This window comes from Alligator mississippiensis, chromosome 5 (assembly GCF_030867095.1).
Source record: "Alligator mississippiensis isolate rAllMis1 chromosome 5, rAllMis1, whole genome shotgun sequence".
NCBI classification, from domain to species: Eukaryota; Metazoa; Chordata; order Crocodylia; family Alligatoridae; genus Alligator; species Alligator mississippiensis.
In genome coordinates, this window is record NC_081828.1 from 49,906,824 (window position 1) to 49,925,999 (window position 19,176).

Here is a 19,176-nt window from a genome sequence, read left to right on the forward strand (position 1 = left end):
GAGTGTTGGAGCAGCCTCCGTGCTTATGCACAGGCATCCCAGATTTTTAAAGGCATTTAGAAGCCCAACTCCCATGGATGTCAATGAAAGTTAGGTGCTTAAATGCCTTTTGAAAAAATCACCTAACCCTGCATGTATGTCTATCCTGACACTTAGGGCCACTGTGAGAACCACCCTTCTGTCCAAACCTGTCAACCGTCTACGTTACATATTCCTTAGCCCAACCCCAGTGGCAGTGTAGCCTAGCCCTAGAAGCTCTAATGGGTATCAGATGCTGGGGTCAAACTTTCCCCCACTTACCTGCCCCATCTTGCAGGGTACATTCAGATCTCACCCAGGTTTTGCAAGCCACAATCATGGGTCTGCCCAAAATGATCCCACTATTCCCTGTTCCTATTTTCCAGCCCAACTGCAACGTACTTCCTTTTGCTAGCCAGCATTCTCTGCATAGTATCTGCCTTTGGCACGCTAGCTATTAACCTCTGACATGCATGCCTCTTCCCTGTTCTATCATCCTTTGTCCCAAGAATCGAGCTGTTATACACTTAGTGGCCCCACTCTAACCACTGAGGGAGGCTTGTAGTTTCCTGGTAAGCCTAGGCTGTATAACAAATAGGTCTGACTCTAGAGCCAGGCATATAAGGAGAAATAAGAAGTCGACATCCTGACTCCAAGGAGGAAGAAGCCTGAGAAGCAGAAAGCCTACTGTTCCACAAGCACCGTTCTTCCAGGAATCAGTCTGTCTCAACGCTTTGCTTACAGCTGCCACAAGATAACATGGAGGGGGGGCGCAGCTTATATGGTGTGGACCAGGTGAGAGAAACCATCAAGATTGACCCTAAATAACAGCACAGATACAACATGAATTACTTGCCTCAGGCATTGAATATGCACCTCCTGAATCCTAGCCTGAGACTATAACAATGCCCTCCTCCTCCTCTGGTGCTGCAGCATCTGAGTTATCCAGAGATGAACAGAAGGGGAGCAGCATCATATGCATCAGTCACATGGACCCCAAAAGTTCTGTAGGCCACATATATCCATGCAGGTCCCTCTGTTCAGGAGAGAGGCTACATCCCCAGGCTATCTGCTCTGAACACCAGGGGCTATTCTGGTGATGTTGGCATCTCCATATTGCTCGTCAGGTCACAGGAATAAGCAGTAAGCAGGGTGCCAAGTGAAATCATCGCAGATGCAACAAATCCCTCCCACCACAGCTCTCAGTTCCTTTACCACACTGGAAGGGCAGCACCCCTTCTGCCTCGCAGCTGAACATAATGGATATTTGCCCTCTCTCTCCAAGCTGTAGCTACCCTCCTAATTCTTTCCCTCAAACCAGGCTCTCTCCTTTCCCTTCCCTTCCCTTCCCCTCTCTCCTCTAATAGCTCAGAGTTTTCCATGATCTTCCTGCAAACTCATCAGTTTTGAAGGCACTTTGCTTTTAAGTTTTCAGGCTTTTTTGAACCTAGTTCAAAGGGAATCTCAAGGGCTGCAAATCCAGGGAGATGAGAACCAAAATAAAATGTTGCCCTGACCCCGGCAAACCAACTCTGAGGAATTTCACACAGCTCTGCTGCAGAAACCCTTCATCTTAAAACTACAGCCTCCCATCCAAGAAGGTAAATGAGTGGCATTTCCAAGTTGGCATGAGAGAGAATTACTTTATAAAAACAACAATTCTTGTGGGTGGTATCTTTAATTGGACCCACAGCATAGCTGGGAGAGATACAGACAAACAAGGGGACACGATATTCTTCCTCCCCTTGTACCCAAAAGCTTGTCAAAATCTCCTCGTCACTCTCATATGTCCTGGACCATCATGGATACAACACCATTCCAACACTATATATAGGAACAGATTTACATTCCAGCAGAGTGCACAGATGTGGACACGTGCGCATACACACACACACCCTCTTCTAATTAATGCCTAAAATATTTCCCACTGGACTGACTCTACCACATTAATCTAACATGAGCTTCTCCCTACTCCTCTCTACAAACACAGCTCACTTCTAAGCATGCCACAGAATAAATGGTATCACAAATGCTTGTGACAACTGTAATAACTTACGAACACTCTCCACATGCTCATCTCAAATTAAACTAAAGAGGAGTATGTCACAAATACATTGCAGTTCTTCAGCCATTCTGTCTATATGTGAGATAAGTAAGGGATATACAAGGACCTCTATACCCATCACTACATCAGAACTACCTGTAGACCAGAGTGGAGCTGCTGTTACCAGCTCACAGTCACACTGGGCAACAGGTTAGGAGAAGAGGCAGATGATTTTATCTAACTGAACCTAATAAGCGAATTTAGGGAGGCAGAATCCTAATGACCCCATCTGGAACTGGACCAAGGCACTGGCAATAACTTTGTGTCAGAACTCCAGGCTGGACCTACACCGATTTACATCCACTGAAGCCATGGCCTATTGGCTTACACTGTAAGAACCATGTGAGTTTACAGGCAACCAGGCCCTCAGCTTTACATATCAGCTGAACAATAGCATGCTTGCAGGAAAGCATCTCCTGGCACTGCACTAAGGCCCTGGTGTAATACTCTTAAAAGAAAGAAGCATCCCAATCCAGCTGTGCCTTGGCATTCCTCAAGAGATGATTCCCACAGAGGATCCTCTGCTCCCAAAGACACAGACTTCTAACCACTAACCTCAGAGAACCAACCCCCTCACTTACTAGGCTATTATCAGACTCAGCATGCTCTCTAGGCTCTTAAAGATTTTTAACAGCTCAGACAATTGCACATCAAAAAGCACAGAAAAAACTCCCTTGTAAGAAAAACTCCAAAGGGCCTTGCGAGTCCCAGCGAGAGCACCTTGAAAGTTTGGATGTAACCCCTGTGAGGGAAAGTGGTTCTCCTCCCCTGTGAAAGCTTGAGCTGATAGGAAGCGGTTATAGAGTTCCCTGATCCAGGTTCTAGCAAACTGAAGTGGGTAGCAAGTTCCAGATCTGAAGAAACCTGTCCATGAGTGCTGCTTACCACTCCAGAATAGGGGGTACCACATGACAGCAACGCTTGGGGCAGGCCAGGAAAGGCCATCCCTGAAACAGCCTGGATGTGAATAATGCTCTACAAATCAGTACCAACACTGGCAGTCAGTGCAGTACACAGGAGTAATGAATGTTCTTCAACAACCATCACCTTATAACGAGCCGACTTGTTCAGCATTAGCTGCAATGCTCAGAAGGGATCAAAATGGATCCCTGTGTCAAGTATACTGCAACGCTGGGTGTACTCTGACCTACATAGCTTTACAATCCTGGCTGTTTCAGAGATGGTCTCTCTCCACTATACCCAGACTCCAGTGCTGGGTCTAAGGGCTAAGGGTTTCTCCAAATCAGAAAGTTAGTGTGCAGTAACCCAAGATGGGAATTCATGGCTCTCTGGATATTCAGCACTAACAAACTGTATGGACTCTCTGTGGATCTGTCTATGCCAGTGATTCTCAACCTGGGTGTTGCAGGCACCCTGGGGTGCCTTGAAATCCTTTCAATGGTGCCACAATACTAGCACTGCTAGGTGTGCAAACATGATTCACAAGATAAACCAGGAGATTTCAGCAAGAATTCATAGTGCTAAAAACATTCTGACCCATTGCGTTCTTTCTGAATCCTTTGCAGCAGAATTGCTCTATTCTTCTTCTGTAGTCAAAAACAAGTGAAAACTAAGAACCTGCATTTTCAGAAGGGTGCCTTGAGTCTAGAAAGGTTGAGAAGCATTGGTCTACACTGATATTAGTGACAATCTTGACAGACATCCTCAATCAGCCTAAGTTATACGAGCCACCCTTCTCCATCATTATTATACCTTGCTGCCTTTACCACAGTTATATTCACTGTGTTGCTGTCCCTCAAGCGAAGCCCTTTTAGGAAACAATCTGCCCACTGCTTGTCTGCTTCTGGGTTCATCTCTTTACAGGCTGCAGAGAAGTTGGGTTGCTGTTGACAGACTACCTGTACTTGCAGCCAATGCTACCCATCTGAGGTCTGAATGCACTACAGTACAGGCAGGAACAGGTGAGGGAAGGTTTACCAGACCTTCTAGAGCAAGGCTGGATTGCCACAAGGACTTGAGGCCAAGGGCTTTCAACATAGGTGGCTGGTGTGTATAGCACAGAACACTTGGTTCTACCCCTGAATACATCTACAATCATTTTGTCATGCTGTTCCCCTGGCAAAAGCCCCCTCAAGACTTATGCCATATGCTGCAATTGTCCCCATTCGGCGCAAGATGCTTGCTGTGGTGTTCTAGCCATCTCCCTGCTTCAGCACTCACAGGGTCAGCTTTTTATCATTATGCAGGGTGTACTAAAAGTTCAGGCCTTACCCCCAGCTCACTTCCAAGGGTTGCAAATCATTGGAATGTTGTGATGTATTAAACTTGGTAGTGTTAGGAAATAACCTTGCCTGAGAGAACAACTTTGCAACTCCACAAGGACACTTAACACATTCTAAACGGCTTGAAGGTGTGTCTGCTTGCCTTTTAAGTGCACTTAGTAAGTGCCAGGTTAAAGATCTGACACCCTTAATGTCTTTTTACCTCCAGTCACTAGTGGAGATGAGGACTGGAAGAATTTTAGAGGTCCCCAACTTCATTTTTCCCTTCAAAGCATTCCCAACTTTAAAGGTCATGGTACCTTAAAAATTGTGTCAGTCAGATTACCATCTTCTCTCCCAAAGCCACATCAATTCCAGCAGGATTTTACCAGCCTGTCTCTCAGAGCTCCAAGTACTTGAAAACTTAGGAAGGGTCATTCATCTCTTGGCTTAGCAAGTGGGGTTTTGGCACTTGACAGAAGATTGAATAAGGCAAGTAGCAGAGCTCAGACTAATGTCATTTTCAATCCTGGTACACAGTAAGAAGGGCCGTCACAGAGACAGCAAATCCTCCTGTACACAGTCCAATGTATCACAACATCACTCACCCCCATCTCACCCTCCTTACATCACAGACACATGTAAAGAAAGGAGAGTTAAGCTATAGCCATCTAGCTGCCCAGATTACTCTTCATCAAAAACAAGGAAGGAATATTTCACATCATACACTGTGTTTTGTAGATTTCTTAGATTTTAAGGCCAGGAGGAAGCTTTAAGAATCAGCCATTTGGAAATCATGCATTATGCAGGCTATAGAGATTTACCCAATACTCGGTGCAACAATACAGAAACACCATAAATCAACACAAGTGTAGTTTATATCAGTCCATACACTACTGGAAATTACACCCATAAACAGATGACCATCTCTATAGAGGTGACCACCTGTCGAAGATGCTATTACAGCCCTTTGCACCAGGCAGACAATAGTCTGAATTGAGCAAACAGATACCCCAAAATGAAATGGAATAAAAAGTTACAGATGGACAAACTGCACACAAGTGTAATTTACAGTGGTGCATAATTACTCCTGACTTTCCAAAGGGTAAATTTATATTGGATTGGAGTGACTTACACCAGTAAAGTCTGCATATAGGATGTCTATCCCACATTTACTCTGGGGAAATAAAAGAATATACCAGTGTATGTGTCACGTGTCCACACTATAACTCATGGGCTACAGTAAACCATAATATGCTAAATATGACCAAAAGTGTGCACCCATTGCATAACAAAAGTCAATAGCATACTGGGCTGTATGAATAGAAGCATCACTTGCAAGAGAAGGGAAGTAATTCTTGCGCTGTATTTTGCCCTAGTGAGGCCTCCCCTGGAGTATTGCGTCCAGTTTTAGGCCTGTGCTTCAAGAGAAATGGGCACAAATTAAAAAGAGTTAAAAAGAGAAAGAAAAAGATTAAAAAGAGAAAGCAACTCTTTCTAATTTGTGCCCACTTCTCTTGAAGCACAGGCCTAAAACTGGACACAGTACTCCAAAAGAAGTCTCACTAGTGCCAAATAGAGTGCAAGAATCATTAGGTCTAGGAAACATGATTTATGAGGAAAGCCAGATTATTTAGTCTGGAGAAGAGAAGACTAAGGGGGGATTTGATAACTCCTTAAGTATCTGAAGGGTAGTCATACAGAGAGAATGGAGATAGACTATTTGTGACCACAGAAGACAGGAGAAAGAAGTAACAGTCTTAATTGTGACAAGGCAAATTTAGGTTGAAGATTAGGAAGAATATCCTCACTATAAGGGTGGTTACACATTGGAACAGGCTACCCGGAGAGGCCGTAAAATCTCCACCCTTGGACATTTCAAGAAAAGGTTAGAGAGATACTTGGCTGTGAAGGTTTAGCCAGGGATGATCCTGCCTTGAGCAGGCCTATTTGTTGTGCCACTGTTCAGTGGGCTTAGGCCCACCAAGAGAATTTTAGAGCTTCCTTAATTAGGGAGGCTACTGGGGACACTGCAACTGAATACATGGGGCAGCTGAAGTGAAAACATGAATGGGAGTGGGGGCCAAAGGTTCATAATGACCAAGGATGCATGTTTTCCGCTCACTGTGGAAAAACACGGAAAGATGCAGATTTTTTTCTCCTTTAATAGAGAAAAATGTGGATTTCCACCTTGCAGGCTGGCAGAGCTCCACATGTGCGCATATGCATGTGGCAGCCAGGCACTGGTGGAGAGAAGCTCCTGCAGCTCCCTCCAGGTAAGTCTATGGGGTCAGGGAAGGGACAGGGGGGACACAGGCGACATGTTGGGGGGGACACTAGGGGGGACAGGCAACATGGCATAGGAGGCATGTGCCCCTCCCCCCCTGAGATTTCTGTGCCCACAGCGGGGGAAGGGAGCGTAGGGCTACAGCCAGTCCAGACCAGCTCCAAAGAAGCTGCCTCCATGGCCCTGTGGGTGGGACCCGGTATGGGAGGGAGTGCCATGCTGCCATGACTGCCAAGGAGAGGCACAGTAGCAGTGGCGGTGCACAATTGTGTCCCCCATTGCTGCCAGGCAGGCAGAGGGCACTGACATTTTAAGACACGACTGGATGCTTATCTTTCTGGGATGATCTGACCTCAGCTGACTTCCTGCTGCTTGGGCAGGGGGTTGGACCTGATGATCTTGCAAGGTCCTTTCCAGCCCTAATGTCTATGAAATTTAGGGCACCTCAGTTTGACGGCCATGGCAGTACAGTGCTCCCTCTTGTGCCAGGTGCTGCCTGCTGGGCCATAGAGGCAGCTCCTCTGGTGCCAGCTGCAGCCTCACACCCCACTGTGGGTACAGAAATCTTGAGGGGGGGGGCACATGCCCCCTCACACTCTCATACATTGCCTGTGGCCCCCACCCCTTCCCCACACACCCACCATCTTCCTCACACACTGGAGGCCTGGGGGTAGAGGGCAGGGGGTTGGGAGTGAGGGGCCCCGGCAGGGCTAGGAGCTGTGGGTCAGGAGTGAGGGGCACCAGCAGGACCAGGGGCAGAAAACCAGCATATCAGGGCTGCTCAGGGTCACAAAGCAGCAGAGGGGCACAGCCACAGCTGGACTTGCATCTTGGTGAGCAAAGGGGGCGAAGAGAGCTCTGATTTTCCATGTTAAAAAAAACAAAATCAAATGCCAAAATATATAGGTATTTAGAATTTATTTTATTATAATGATTGAGGCACTAGTAAACTTCCAAATTGCTTTAAGATTGTAAATATATCAATAAAACATCATGTTCAACAAATATATATATAGTGGTGTTTCATTTTAATCATGGAAAAATGCTGATTTGGGGGTTTTTAATCAGAGAAATAGGGCTTTTTTATCTGAGAATTTGGGATTTTTAAAAAGAGAAAACCAGAATCCCTAAAACGACTGCTCCAAGGAGGGACACTGAGCAGATCACACTGGCCAGTGCCTGCTGGCTCTTGAAGGAGTCCAGGGAGCCAGTGGATGCCACCCAGTGAAACTCTCCCCAGAGACATGAACAGTAATGGACAGGAAGACAACACTCAAGGCACTGTGCACCCTCCTGACCAAAGTCTCCTTCCTCGTACATGACCAGCTTAGGGAGGGCCAGGAGGAGGTTGACCAGGAAGTCCTGGGACTTGGTGGGGCCATGGATGGGGAGCGCATAAACAAAAAGGTGCAGGGAGTAGTGCAGCCAGAACCCTAACAAGAGGTCCTTGAGGAGGTGGTAGAAGGGATGCAAGCTGGTGCACTAGACATAGAACTGAGCCAGGGTCTCCTTCTGCTCACAGGAGGGGTAGGTATCACTCGTGTCTGTGAAATTTGCTAAATATGTGCCTTTGTTGACGGCTTTGTGGAGGAGCTGTTGGCTGAGGTCTCCAGTGGGTCATAGGATGAGGGTGGAATACAGGCTAGTCCACTGGGGACCCTTGCCCTCACCAAGGTTGCCCCATCACTTAGTGCCTGGGTGAGAAGTGAAGATGGGATGGCGGAGAGTGTGGAACATGAGCATGTACAGCTGGTAGTAATGAGCTGTTTGGAAGCAGACCTGTCTTGTATCCCCCAGCCTGCTGAGGTGATGAGGTGGGGAGTGCCATGGAGCCTGCTGAGGTAGGGGCCTGTGACAGGGAACCCTAACCCTGTCACAAGGAAGAAGGTGCACCCCTACAAGGCCAGAACCTTCTGGGCACAGAGGGCTGGGGAGGAAGGGGTTAACTGCTGAACTGGGACGGATAGTCAGCTGACCAGAAGAGGCAGGACTATAAAAACCCTGGATTGAATGGCAGTAAGGGGGCCAGCAGACAAGGAGGAAGGAGTGCATCTCAGAGCTCCAGGGAGAAGCTTGGTGGGAAGTCCAAAGCCAAGAAGAGGGGAACTATAGAAGCCCTGGAGAGACGACAGTCACACTGCAGCAAGGACTGGAGCTGATGGTGGGGAGCTGAAACACGAACCCTGCAACTGTAAGCTGACATACCGCTTTCCTTATTCCCATTTTTTGGGTGGCAGGTATTGCCCACGGATGGGACTGTTTATTTATTTTCTTTTGGTTATGGAATAAGACTGGTGGTTTGGGGTGACGCTATTAGGGGTTGGAGGCGGCCTCATTTTGGGGACCTACTCCAGAGTGGGATCCCTAGTGCCAGTGAGGGCGCAACTTTTGGGGGCACAGCCCAGCGCCAGTGAGGCACAGAGAGAGACAGGGCTGCGGAGAGCCCGAGTGCCAATAAGGGCACCGTTTTGGAACGATCTCAAAGGCTCAAAGGCCAGGGAGGCCTGGAGCATGTGGGGGGGTGCAAGTGTATATTTCTTTCTGTTGTGTTGACAGGTGGGGTCACGCCTGTTTTGAACTTGCGACCCCTTTGGCTGTGGGGCCGGCACACGTGCCTCCAGGCCAGGTACCGTGCCTCAGAAAAGAGCAGAGAAGGGGGCCAAGAGCCTCCAGGCACTGGAAGGAAGAGCTAGAGCCTCGAGTCTAACCCTGTTTGGTGGGTTTGGATAGAGAGGCCTAGCTAGAGAAAAAGAGGTCAGACCATCCTAGGAGAGACCCCAACATATCCAATAAAATCGGCAGTCTCCCACTCACATACTAATTCCATCTAGACGTGGCAGACAAGATTAGAGCGGCACAGCAGAGTTCCAAGAAGACTCCAAGGGCGCCCCATGTAAGGCGCGGTGACCTGGAAGATGGTGCTGGGGAGGGCGACCTGTTACAGGGTCCCACGATGAGCTCTGGGCTGCTGGGGGATACTGGTGGGAGATGACTGCCCTTGTGCAGGACCTGTAGGATGTACATGAGGGCAGTGTCTGGTAAGGCAGGTTTGATCTCCTCGAGTAAGTGGCACTTAAGTGCGCACAGTTTGGGCAGCTCCATGTGCCGGGCCAGCGCAAAAAGGTCTATTTATCCCTGCCTGGCATAGTCCAGGAGGTCCCGGATACAGATGATGTTAACCAGTACCATCCTCTGGCACACCCAGGATGCCTCTGTCACCAGCACCACCAGCTGCGGGTTTTTTCAGTAGGGTCTTGACTAGGAGGTCTGCACCCTGAACAACTGTCTGGGGACCTGAAGGCAGACAACAGCCTCCAGGCCCTGAACAGATCTTAATATGGGGAGGCCCCTCAGGTAGAAGAGCTGCCAGTCAGATCAGAACCCTTGAAGGTGGCAGAGGAAGGCACTACACCACCTGGCTACCAGCAACATAAAGGAGCCTCTGCAGAGCCTGAAGGTATGGACCTGGCCAAGGCTCTGCCCCCCTCATGCAAGGGGAGGCTCAGGACCCCTGCAGAGACCTAGTGCTGTCCTAGCCAAAAGAACCCCAGTGCCCATGTCTGGAAACTGGCCAGGAGCTCCAGGGCCACAGGCAGGATGTAGAAGTGGTGCCAGATAATAGACAGGATGAGCTGGTTGATGACCAGCACCCTCCCACAAAAGGAAAGGCACTGGAGCAGCCCTGCCAATGCCTGCAGCCTCTCAGACAGGTAGACCCCCAGGTAGAGCAGCAAGCTCACCTACCTTGAGCAGGGGGCTGGACTAGATGACCTCCTGGGATCCCTTCCCAACCAGCTGACTGGACTGAAGCAAAGGAACAGGGAGAGCAGAAAAGCCAGCTGCTTTCCTCCCCTGCCAAAGAGGTCAGATCGGTGCTTTAACGTCAGGCCTCAGAGGAGGATTCCCACTTTGCCTAGCAGGTAGGTAGATTTGATTCAAGCCTCCCAGACATGCCATCACGCTCCTCCTCTCTGTTTCTCATACCCCCAGTCTCTTCCTCTCCCAAATCTAGTTCATCTCCCCCTAGCCTCAGTTCTTCTTCCCACACCTAGTCGGTATTTTATCACCTCTTCTCTTTGACATCTGTCCTCTTTTGGTAGCAGTGGGAAGGTTTCTAGGCTTTGCAAGGAGTGAGTCACCTTTACCAAGCAACTCTGCATCCTTCAACCCCTACTCAGAACAGCTCTTCCTGAGGCCATGCAGAGCTGGCCAGAAGGGAAGACAGGGAACTGATGGAGTATACCCACTTCAAAGCCCAATAGCTTCTACATCCGTAAGCGCATTGTAACCAGGAAGAACATATGGGCTGGCCAGAGGAGTCATTTCCAATGGCATTCTCCTCAAAGGAACAAAGCAGCATTTTTATCCAAGACCCTCCCTCAGTACCCTGCCTTCCCTCCCTTAACAGTGGTAACAGCTAGCTATGGTGAGATAGGGCACAAGTCACTTGGTAGCAAAGAAGGTATTGTTTCTCCCTGTACAGAATATCACATTTTTATTAAAAACTCAAAACTTAGGAACATCTAAACTTCTGGGGGCCAAGCATTGAAACATTTTGAGTTTCAAAGGTTGTTTTTTTTAACTAAAGCTTGAATACTTTCCATAAAAAATGACATTTTTACAAAAAACTTCTGTTTAATCCAAAAAAAAATCATTTTCCATTAAAATGAAACGCTTGGCTAGGAAATGTCAGACCAGTTCTAATCTCAGCCCCCTTCCTCAGGCTTCTTAGGAGCTGACCGGCCAAGGGCTGAATGAAAAGGCAAGGCAAAGTACACACAAGGCACAGCAAAGAGTTGGCCAGAGTGTACAGAGCAGGATTTGACCATCAGCGATGCTCCACATGCACAGGGAAGACTAGAAGTGGTGACGCACAGTACACAAACCCTGGCAGACGAACAGGGGGATCATCTGAACAAAGCCAACTATGTCATTATCAATAAACAATAATACTGATGTGGGGGGCTATTTAGTACTGAGCACCATTCAGGTACTCAACATTGTCCACAGAAAGCAGCACACACAGAGCTGGCAGTCTAAAGCCCTGTTCATGGCAAAGCAGCCTGGGCCTGGACAGGCTAACCTGATGTAGGAGTATAAGTAATGCCCGGATAATCTCCTGTTTCCAACCACTGCTCTCCCTCAAGCTTGATAGAGCAGAACTACATTGAAAAAAAATGCTTCTTGTCTCTACTTTCTGGGCTGTGAAACAATTTCTTCCCTCCAGGTGTCAAATCTAAGGCCAGGTCCTCATGTAGTAAAAATGCACAGTGCCCCATTGACTTCAACCCCAGCTCACCCCACCTGAAGCTCTAATGCCTAATTTCTTATGGAGATGTTCCCTTGCCCACATCATCACTTGACCTGCACCACCAGCCTCATCTGCCCGCAAGCACTCCTGCGTTTTCTCTCATCTCTCTTGCCACATCAAGGCAAACCCTTCCTGTTGATCACAATTCACAAGGCTGTCTCCTTCCTCTCTTTTCAATCCTTCCTTGAAACCTTCTTTTGTTTGAGAATTCACCAGGATATGGTCTCCCATCACTAGGCGGCCTGTAGCAAGTGAGACCGTTGTGACTACAGACACAAGCAAACAAACCTATCTCTGTTGTCATCACATCTACCCCAGGCTGGGCCCATTTGTGCATTCCCCAGACACAGTGTCAAACCAGCCAGCAGTGCATTCTCTAGCAGAGTGATTTTGAGGGACCTTGCCTGCACAGTGCCTAGTGGTGTGGGTCCCTATGAGCTGCCTGGAGTCCTTAGGCCCTACAATACATAAATACACGAGTAAGGCAGAATGGTGACATCCCCATCTGGCCCCCAGCTCTGAAGATTTCATGCCACCTGCAAAGACTGGGAATATGCATCAAACAGGATTCAGTTTCAAGATGCTCTGTCCACGTGCACACAGCCAAAATAAACTGCTGGCTCCTGGTGTGCCTGCCTGTCAGCAAATGCTTAGACGGGGGTTGGAAGGGGAAGAAGAAGGTGCCTGGATGTTTGCTAACAGTGTGTCAGACTCAGTCTACCCACACTGCAACTCCCCTGAAGCCAATGGAGTTACACCAAGTGTTGGTATAATGCATGCGCGCGTGTCCGTGGTTGTCGGCCCAGCTAGCACTGGCGGATGGTGCTGCTGCAAGTTGCCATGGCAACCCCATCAGGCCTCTCTGCAGCAGGCAGCAGCATTGGACGGAGATGCACAGCACACAGTCCCCTCCTTCCAGTGTCTGTGCCTGGGCCCTGCACTCGAGATCTTGTGTGGTGGGGAATCAGCCTACAGAAAAAGCTTTTGAGTGTTAAGGCATGGGTGGGGAAGGTACTCTGGCTTCTGGCATCGCCCCAACCCAGGCTTCCTCCGAAACACTGCACATACAGCAGTGCCAACACAATGAATGCTGTGTATACCCAACATGTACATCACAAAGACTTGGCCTCCCTTGGCCCCAGACGCACACATCACAGACACAAATGCCTTCGTGCACCTGCAGCGTAACGCATCTATGTGAAGGAGCTATTGAGCAAACTCAGCTGCCTAACCCTGTATTCAGAAGCATTATGTGAAGGAGCCATTTACCACACCATTTCCATCTCAACACCAGCGTTTTCACGAAAGAGGAAAACTACACATTAACAAGCAAGAAGGGGTGCTTTAGAAAACCCCTAAAGGTTTACTGACTGCACTGTGTCAGACCACAGAAGCCTCAGACCAACACCCCAAGATTAGAGTTCAGAGACATTGATAACTCTTTCGAGCATCATTGCAATCAGTGTAAAAGCTACAAGAGTGCATTTACCCCATCACTCCCAACATGTGACAATGACTTCCCCGTACAGTTGCAGCAGCTGGGATGGATGGGCAAATTTCACAAGCAAGAAGTCTAGCGTGCATGGATGTTTTAGAGGCATCAGGGATGAGAGAGTAAGAACAAAGACACTGCCAGAATGGACTGATGTATTAATTCTAGATGCAGTGGGGGGGGCGTGCAGGTGCACGGATAGTTGTGCCAGACTGGGGAAGGGATTTATTAAAGTCTTATAGAAGCCTTGTGTCTATCTTTTAGAAGGCAACATGCAAGGGTGGGTGTAGGAAGAACTGTGTGGACAGGCATCCTGGGCCTAAGGAAGGAAGGGAGGCTGCATGTTTGTGATTGGGAAGTAGTGCAAGGAAGATGCTGTTATGGCTTTGCAGCCTGGGTATATTTTGCATGCAGGAGGCAAGGTGCAAGTGGCAGCATGTAATAAAGATGATGCTGAAGTTCTGATGGATGGGTAAGTTTCGCGGTCAGAAGATGAGGTGCATGTAGATGTTCAGAGCATGGTGTCTGTAATAAAGATGATGCCCCAGTTTCACATGGTGGGTGAGCTTTACATGTAGGAGGTGATGTGAATGGGGGATACTGGCAAAGTCTCATAAAAATGCAGCAGCATAGTGGGACTGACACATTGTGCCTTGCATTCAGGAAACCAAGGGCCTGTGGCAGGGGAAACAAGAATGATGAAGCTAAGGCCTAACTCAGACTTCACCCTAGCATAAATCAGGAGCAAAACACTTGACGTCAGCCGTGTGGCACCGGCATAAAACCTGCATAAACAAAATCAGAGCTAGGCCCTGGGATTCATATGAGCAGATGATTCCTGCTTGCAGGCGATAACATGCACACAGCTCTTTGGATGTGCTATGTATGGGCACAGAATAGCGATGCAGCCGTGCACCCACCTAGCACCAGGGGTGCAGAGACATAGAAGATGGGAAAGGAGGTGCGTGGGGATACTGTGCCAGGAGGAACAAGCCAGCTGGGAGGGGCATACACCGCACACAATTCCAGCAGGGCTGTGGCACAGGAGTGGAGTGGAGCCGAGTGTCATTCAGAGGACGCCGGCCCACCTGTTCCAAGGGGCTCCCACGCAGGTGGCCACAGGCATGTTGCTGCCTGGAGACGTTGCTGCCTGGAGACCCAGCCATGCAAGCCATGGGTCACGTTCAGAGATGCTGCTCGCAGGAAGTCACATGGATGTGGCTACCTGGGGTGGGGGCAGCCCGGTGCTGGGCTGCAGGCTGGGGGCACGGGTGCAGCACGCTGGAAGGAGCTGGGCATGGGGCTGGCTGGTTGGCAGCAGGAGCGGGGGGGGGCTGGGCATGGGGCATGCAGCGGGGAGGGGCTGATTTGGGGACATGGGGGGGCTCACCCAGCACGAAGTAGGGCAGCTCGGTGTTCTCCAGGTCGTCCACCACCACCATCTCCCCGGGGAAGTCGTTGCGCACCGAGAAGAGCAGCTTGGGCTCGGAGGCCGAGGGGCTGTGCATGATGCTCAGGTCGTTCTCCCGCAGGAAGGGCAGCGCCGACACCGTGATGCTCTTGAGCTTGCACTCCAGCTCCTTGGAGGGGTCCGCGTCCGCCTCCGCCGCGCCGGGGGCCGCGGCCGCGGCGGGCACCCAGCAGCACGACAGCAGGGCGCAGAGCCGGGCTAAAGCCATCTTGAGCCCTCGCCGCCTGGAAGGAGGGCGGAGGACGAGGACGGGGGCGGGGGCCGGGGCCGGGGCCGAGCGGCGCGGTGCGGTGCGGTGCGGTGCGGCGCCCCGGAGTCGGCGGCTGCCTTTGTTCGCAGGCTGCGGGCGGGCGCGGCGCGGAGGGCTCCGCTGGAGCAGCTCTGCCCCCGAGCCGGCTGCCAGCGCTGCTGCCTTCCTCCTCCCTTGCCTCCTCTCCCCCGCACGCACCCCCCCTCTGAATTGCAATGTGGTGGGTTGGTTCCCCCTCCCCTGTTACACTTTGCAAGGCAACCCCTTCCCCCCCCCCAACAGCAACACCCCCCCAGGGGAGAATGAAAAGCTGGGCGCAGACTTTCCGGGAGTTGCAAGCCCAGGAGGGAGCTAAACTAAATGACCTGGCCCTTTCCACCTGGTCCCGTCCAGCCCGACTTTCCTGTGATCACAGGTTTGGAAGACAAGGTTCTTTGGGTAAATCCAAATTCGGGGGAGTGAGTCCAAATTCTTTGACAAGTCACCGGTTTGGCAGGGAGCTCCACACAGCACTGGTTAACTAGTCACCTCTCCCCCCCGTCTCCTCTCCCCCGCAGCTCTTTCTGCTTCCCAGCTCCCTCCTTTGCATAAGGACCTGTCCCCCAGAAGTACTTGTGTACAGTTGCAAAAGCCTTGTTTGGAGGCCCTGTTGAATGCATTTGCAACAATAAGGGGAGGAAATGCCTTGGGTTCTCCTGGAAGCGGTGGTGGTAGGCAGCTAGGAGTGAGCATGATAAGTGAGTGAAGTTTTGACCCAGCAGCACATCCGAGGCAGAGTGGCAGCTGACCTCTGACAAGGGATTGGGCCTGTGGCAGATGCCAAGCTGATGTCCCTGTCCCTGTCCCTGTCCCCACCCTATCCAAACCCCTCTGGCATGAGTGGAGTTTGCCTGGCAGTGATGCAGAGTTTGGGCTCAATGATGTGAAAGGATCATTCAGATGAAATAAGGCAAACCCAGGCATGCCAATGAAAGAACGGGGTATTAAGCAAATGACTGAAGCTAACTCATCTTTCCAAATGCTCTGGGAAGCGTATAAGGACAGATTCAACTCATACTCAAGGCAACAGAGAGATTTCCATTCCCTACAATGGAAATTGAAGTGAGCCCTTATTTCCTCTAGGGCTTGGCACAGTAACCCTGTTTAAGCAGCCGGCTGTTAAAAGAACACTAATGCAAGGGATATTTTTGATGTGCATGGCAACTGTGTTGGGTATTGTTCAGCAGACACATATCTAAGTAGATTTTTCCTCCTGCCTTAACTAAGAACAGGCTGCCTTTCATTGCATCTAAAGGAGAAGCATTCTTTATTTTAGGACTTGGGTAACATTTTCAAACATCTACATCCAATAAAAGGAGCCTAAGTCCTATTTTCAAGAGTGATTTTGACATTTGGGTCTAGATTTTCAAAGCTACAGAAATGCATAAAATGCAGATTTTCTAAAGCACCTTGGTAAATCAGGTGCCTAATTTCCCTTGTCAATAGGATTAGGCTCAGATTTTTTACATAATTGAAAGTCAATGGGCTTGCACTCCTAACTTAGTTGTCAAAATGGGACTTAGCTGAATAATTCACTTAGGCCTTGCCACGCTAAAAAGAGAAAGTCCTGCATATCTTTAAAAAATTGGGCCTTTGTGCTTCTGTGGCTTAGGTGCTTCTGTGATGAGTTGAGCTTGTTGAGTTTTCAGCTTGTGTGGCGAGTTGCTTTTGAAAGTACGTTTTAGGCTTTTATGTCATTTCAGAGCTTCTGAAAATATTACCTCTAAATGTATGTCTGTTCTTTAGAGGTGAGACCTGATGGTGTATTTTTCCTCCCCTATAAATGAATCATAGAAAATTAGGGTGGGAAGGGACCTGAGGAGGTCATCTAGTCCAAACCGTGCTCAAAGCAAGACCAACCCCAACTAGATCATTCCCGCCAGGCTTTGCTGAGCCGGGCCTTAAAAACCTCCAAGGATGGTGATTCTACCATCTCTCTAGGTAACCTGTTCCAGTGCTTCACCACTCTTAGTGAGAAAGTTTTTTCCTAATATACAATCTAAACCTCCCTGCTGCAACTTGAGACCATTACTTCCTTGTTCTGTCATCTGTCACTACTGAGAACAGCCTAGCTCCATCCTGTTTGGAACTACCCTTTCTGTAGATAAAGGCTGTTATTAAATCCCTTCTCAGTCTTCTCTTTTGCAGACTAAATAAGCCCAGTTCTCTCAGCCTATCCTCAGAGGTCATGTGCCCTAGCCCCCTCACCACTGTTATTGCCTTCAATTACCAAGGCTTGAACTAACAACCATTCTGTACTCAACTCACCACGCAAGCACCTAAGCCACAGAAGAATACTACAGAAGAATAAATGAGTTATCTTTCACACACATATGGAGGTGCTACACTTACAAATTTGTATATACTGAAAGATATTATAAAATACTACTCTGAATTTGAAATCTAATTGAGGATTTACTTGTTTGGGGTTTGTTTTTTTTAATTTATTAAAATTAGATCCAAATACTTCACCTGTGTGTAGGTCTTCCTGCAAATGTTTGTGGTTTTAAAAGCAAATGTTTCTATTTTTCTCTCCCTAGTATGAAAGGCTTACACAAGATAGAAGCAACTGAATACAGAGCAGGACATGGTAAAACTGATTATAGGCAACAGTTGTGTCTAAAGAAGTTTTTTTTTCTGTAGTATTTCCTACTAGTTCTGCACTTCATGCTCAGACATACTGTGTTGTGCAGCCACTGACCCTCAGGAAACTTCTCTGTCCAAGGAACTTCTAGACTGAGAATCCTCAGATACTCAGTAGCCTGGAGCCAATATATTTTAAAAGACTTTGAAATTAAATCTGTGATTGACAACTCTGTTCCACAGACACAAGGGAACTCCCTACTTTAAGGGGAGAGCTCCTTTGTGCAGGAGATGAAGCTGTCTCAGGGGTTGGGCACAAACTACAGAACTACCTGCCTCAAGGCTGAAGGGTCACCCCAGACCTCATCCATCCCCTTCTGCTTCAAGAACAAGGAATACATCTTCAGCCTACCTTCTCCAACAGAAACACAGAGCAATGAACCCCTTTAAAAAGAACAACCCTCACATGGCTGAAATCAGATCCTATGGTCATACGGGCAGTATAAAAACCACTAGAGACTACACTGGAAAGCTCTTCTTGTGGCAGTCGTTGATGAAGCTCTAGTGTAGACCAGGCTCCAAAACTTTTGCTGGCACTTTGCATGATCTGCTACCTGAACTGCATAGGACACATCTCTACTGCATATTGCTTAAAAGACTAGCATCTGTCAATGCCTTGTCTAAACTAGTGGGAACTAGTGTTCCCGCTGCTATTAAGGGGAAGATGGACACAGTAGCAAAAGCAGGTACTGTAATTTTAGGAGCAAGATCCTAGTATATACTAGGGCCAACATTCTACTGAGCACACAAAGTGAACAGAGTAAAACCAGTGTTTTTCTCTAATCTCTGTTATGATTTATAATAATTCTAGCTGCTACCTATAACCATACAGTTAAATAATAAAACAATAACACAATTCTGGACAAAAATGTCATGCTAAATAGATACTGTCAACCCAAAGCTTCTGAGCTGACTGAAGTCAATGGCAAGACCCTGAAATTGCTTACCCTGATAATGCAAGGAAGTAGAGGGTTTATTATTATTTTGAGATGTCAATATTAAAATAATTAGGATTTCTATGGGATTTATATTTTATTTTATTTTGCATTTCCCCTGTTCATATCTGTTCATTTTTGTTTTTTCAGAAAATTGAATTTAGAGGGAAAAGGTAACATTTTCAAGAAAAAGTGATTTTTTTTCCTCCCCTTTTGACATAACCAGAATTATTAGAACATCTGACAAGGTTCTTTGGGTGAATCTGATATCTTTTATTAGACCAACTTACATAGTTGGAAAACAATTATTAAGCAAGCTTTCGGGTTCAAAAACCCTTCGTCAGGCTAAGGAAGTTTCAGCAGTTGGTGTGTGCTCTTCCTGGATGGAATGGAAAGTAAAGAAG

At 48.3% G+C, this 19,176-nt stretch overlaps 1 protein-coding gene across 12 annotated transcripts in view; it reads right to left on the bottom strand.

Moving 5' to 3' along the window:
• ASTN1 (astrotactin 1) overlaps window positions 1-15,270 on the bottom strand; it is a 260,656-nt gene extending 245,386 nt beyond the window's left edge. For 6 of the 12 annotated variants that reach the window (XR_009462441.1, XM_059728336.1, XM_059728337.1 and 3 more), the window contains exon 1: window positions 14,825-15,269. Coding sequence is in view for 11 of the 12 variants with exons in the window: in XM_059728336.1 (XP_059584319.1) it covers window positions 14,825-15,113 (289 nt within the window). In the remaining variant the exon portion in view is untranslated. Of the gene's footprint in view, window positions 1-14,824 lie in introns of all 12 variants that reach the window. The other 6 variants (XM_059728333.1, XM_059728331.1, XM_059728332.1 and 3 more) reach the window with 3 other exon arrangements.
• Window positions 15,271-19,176: the final 3,906 nt, after the last annotated feature.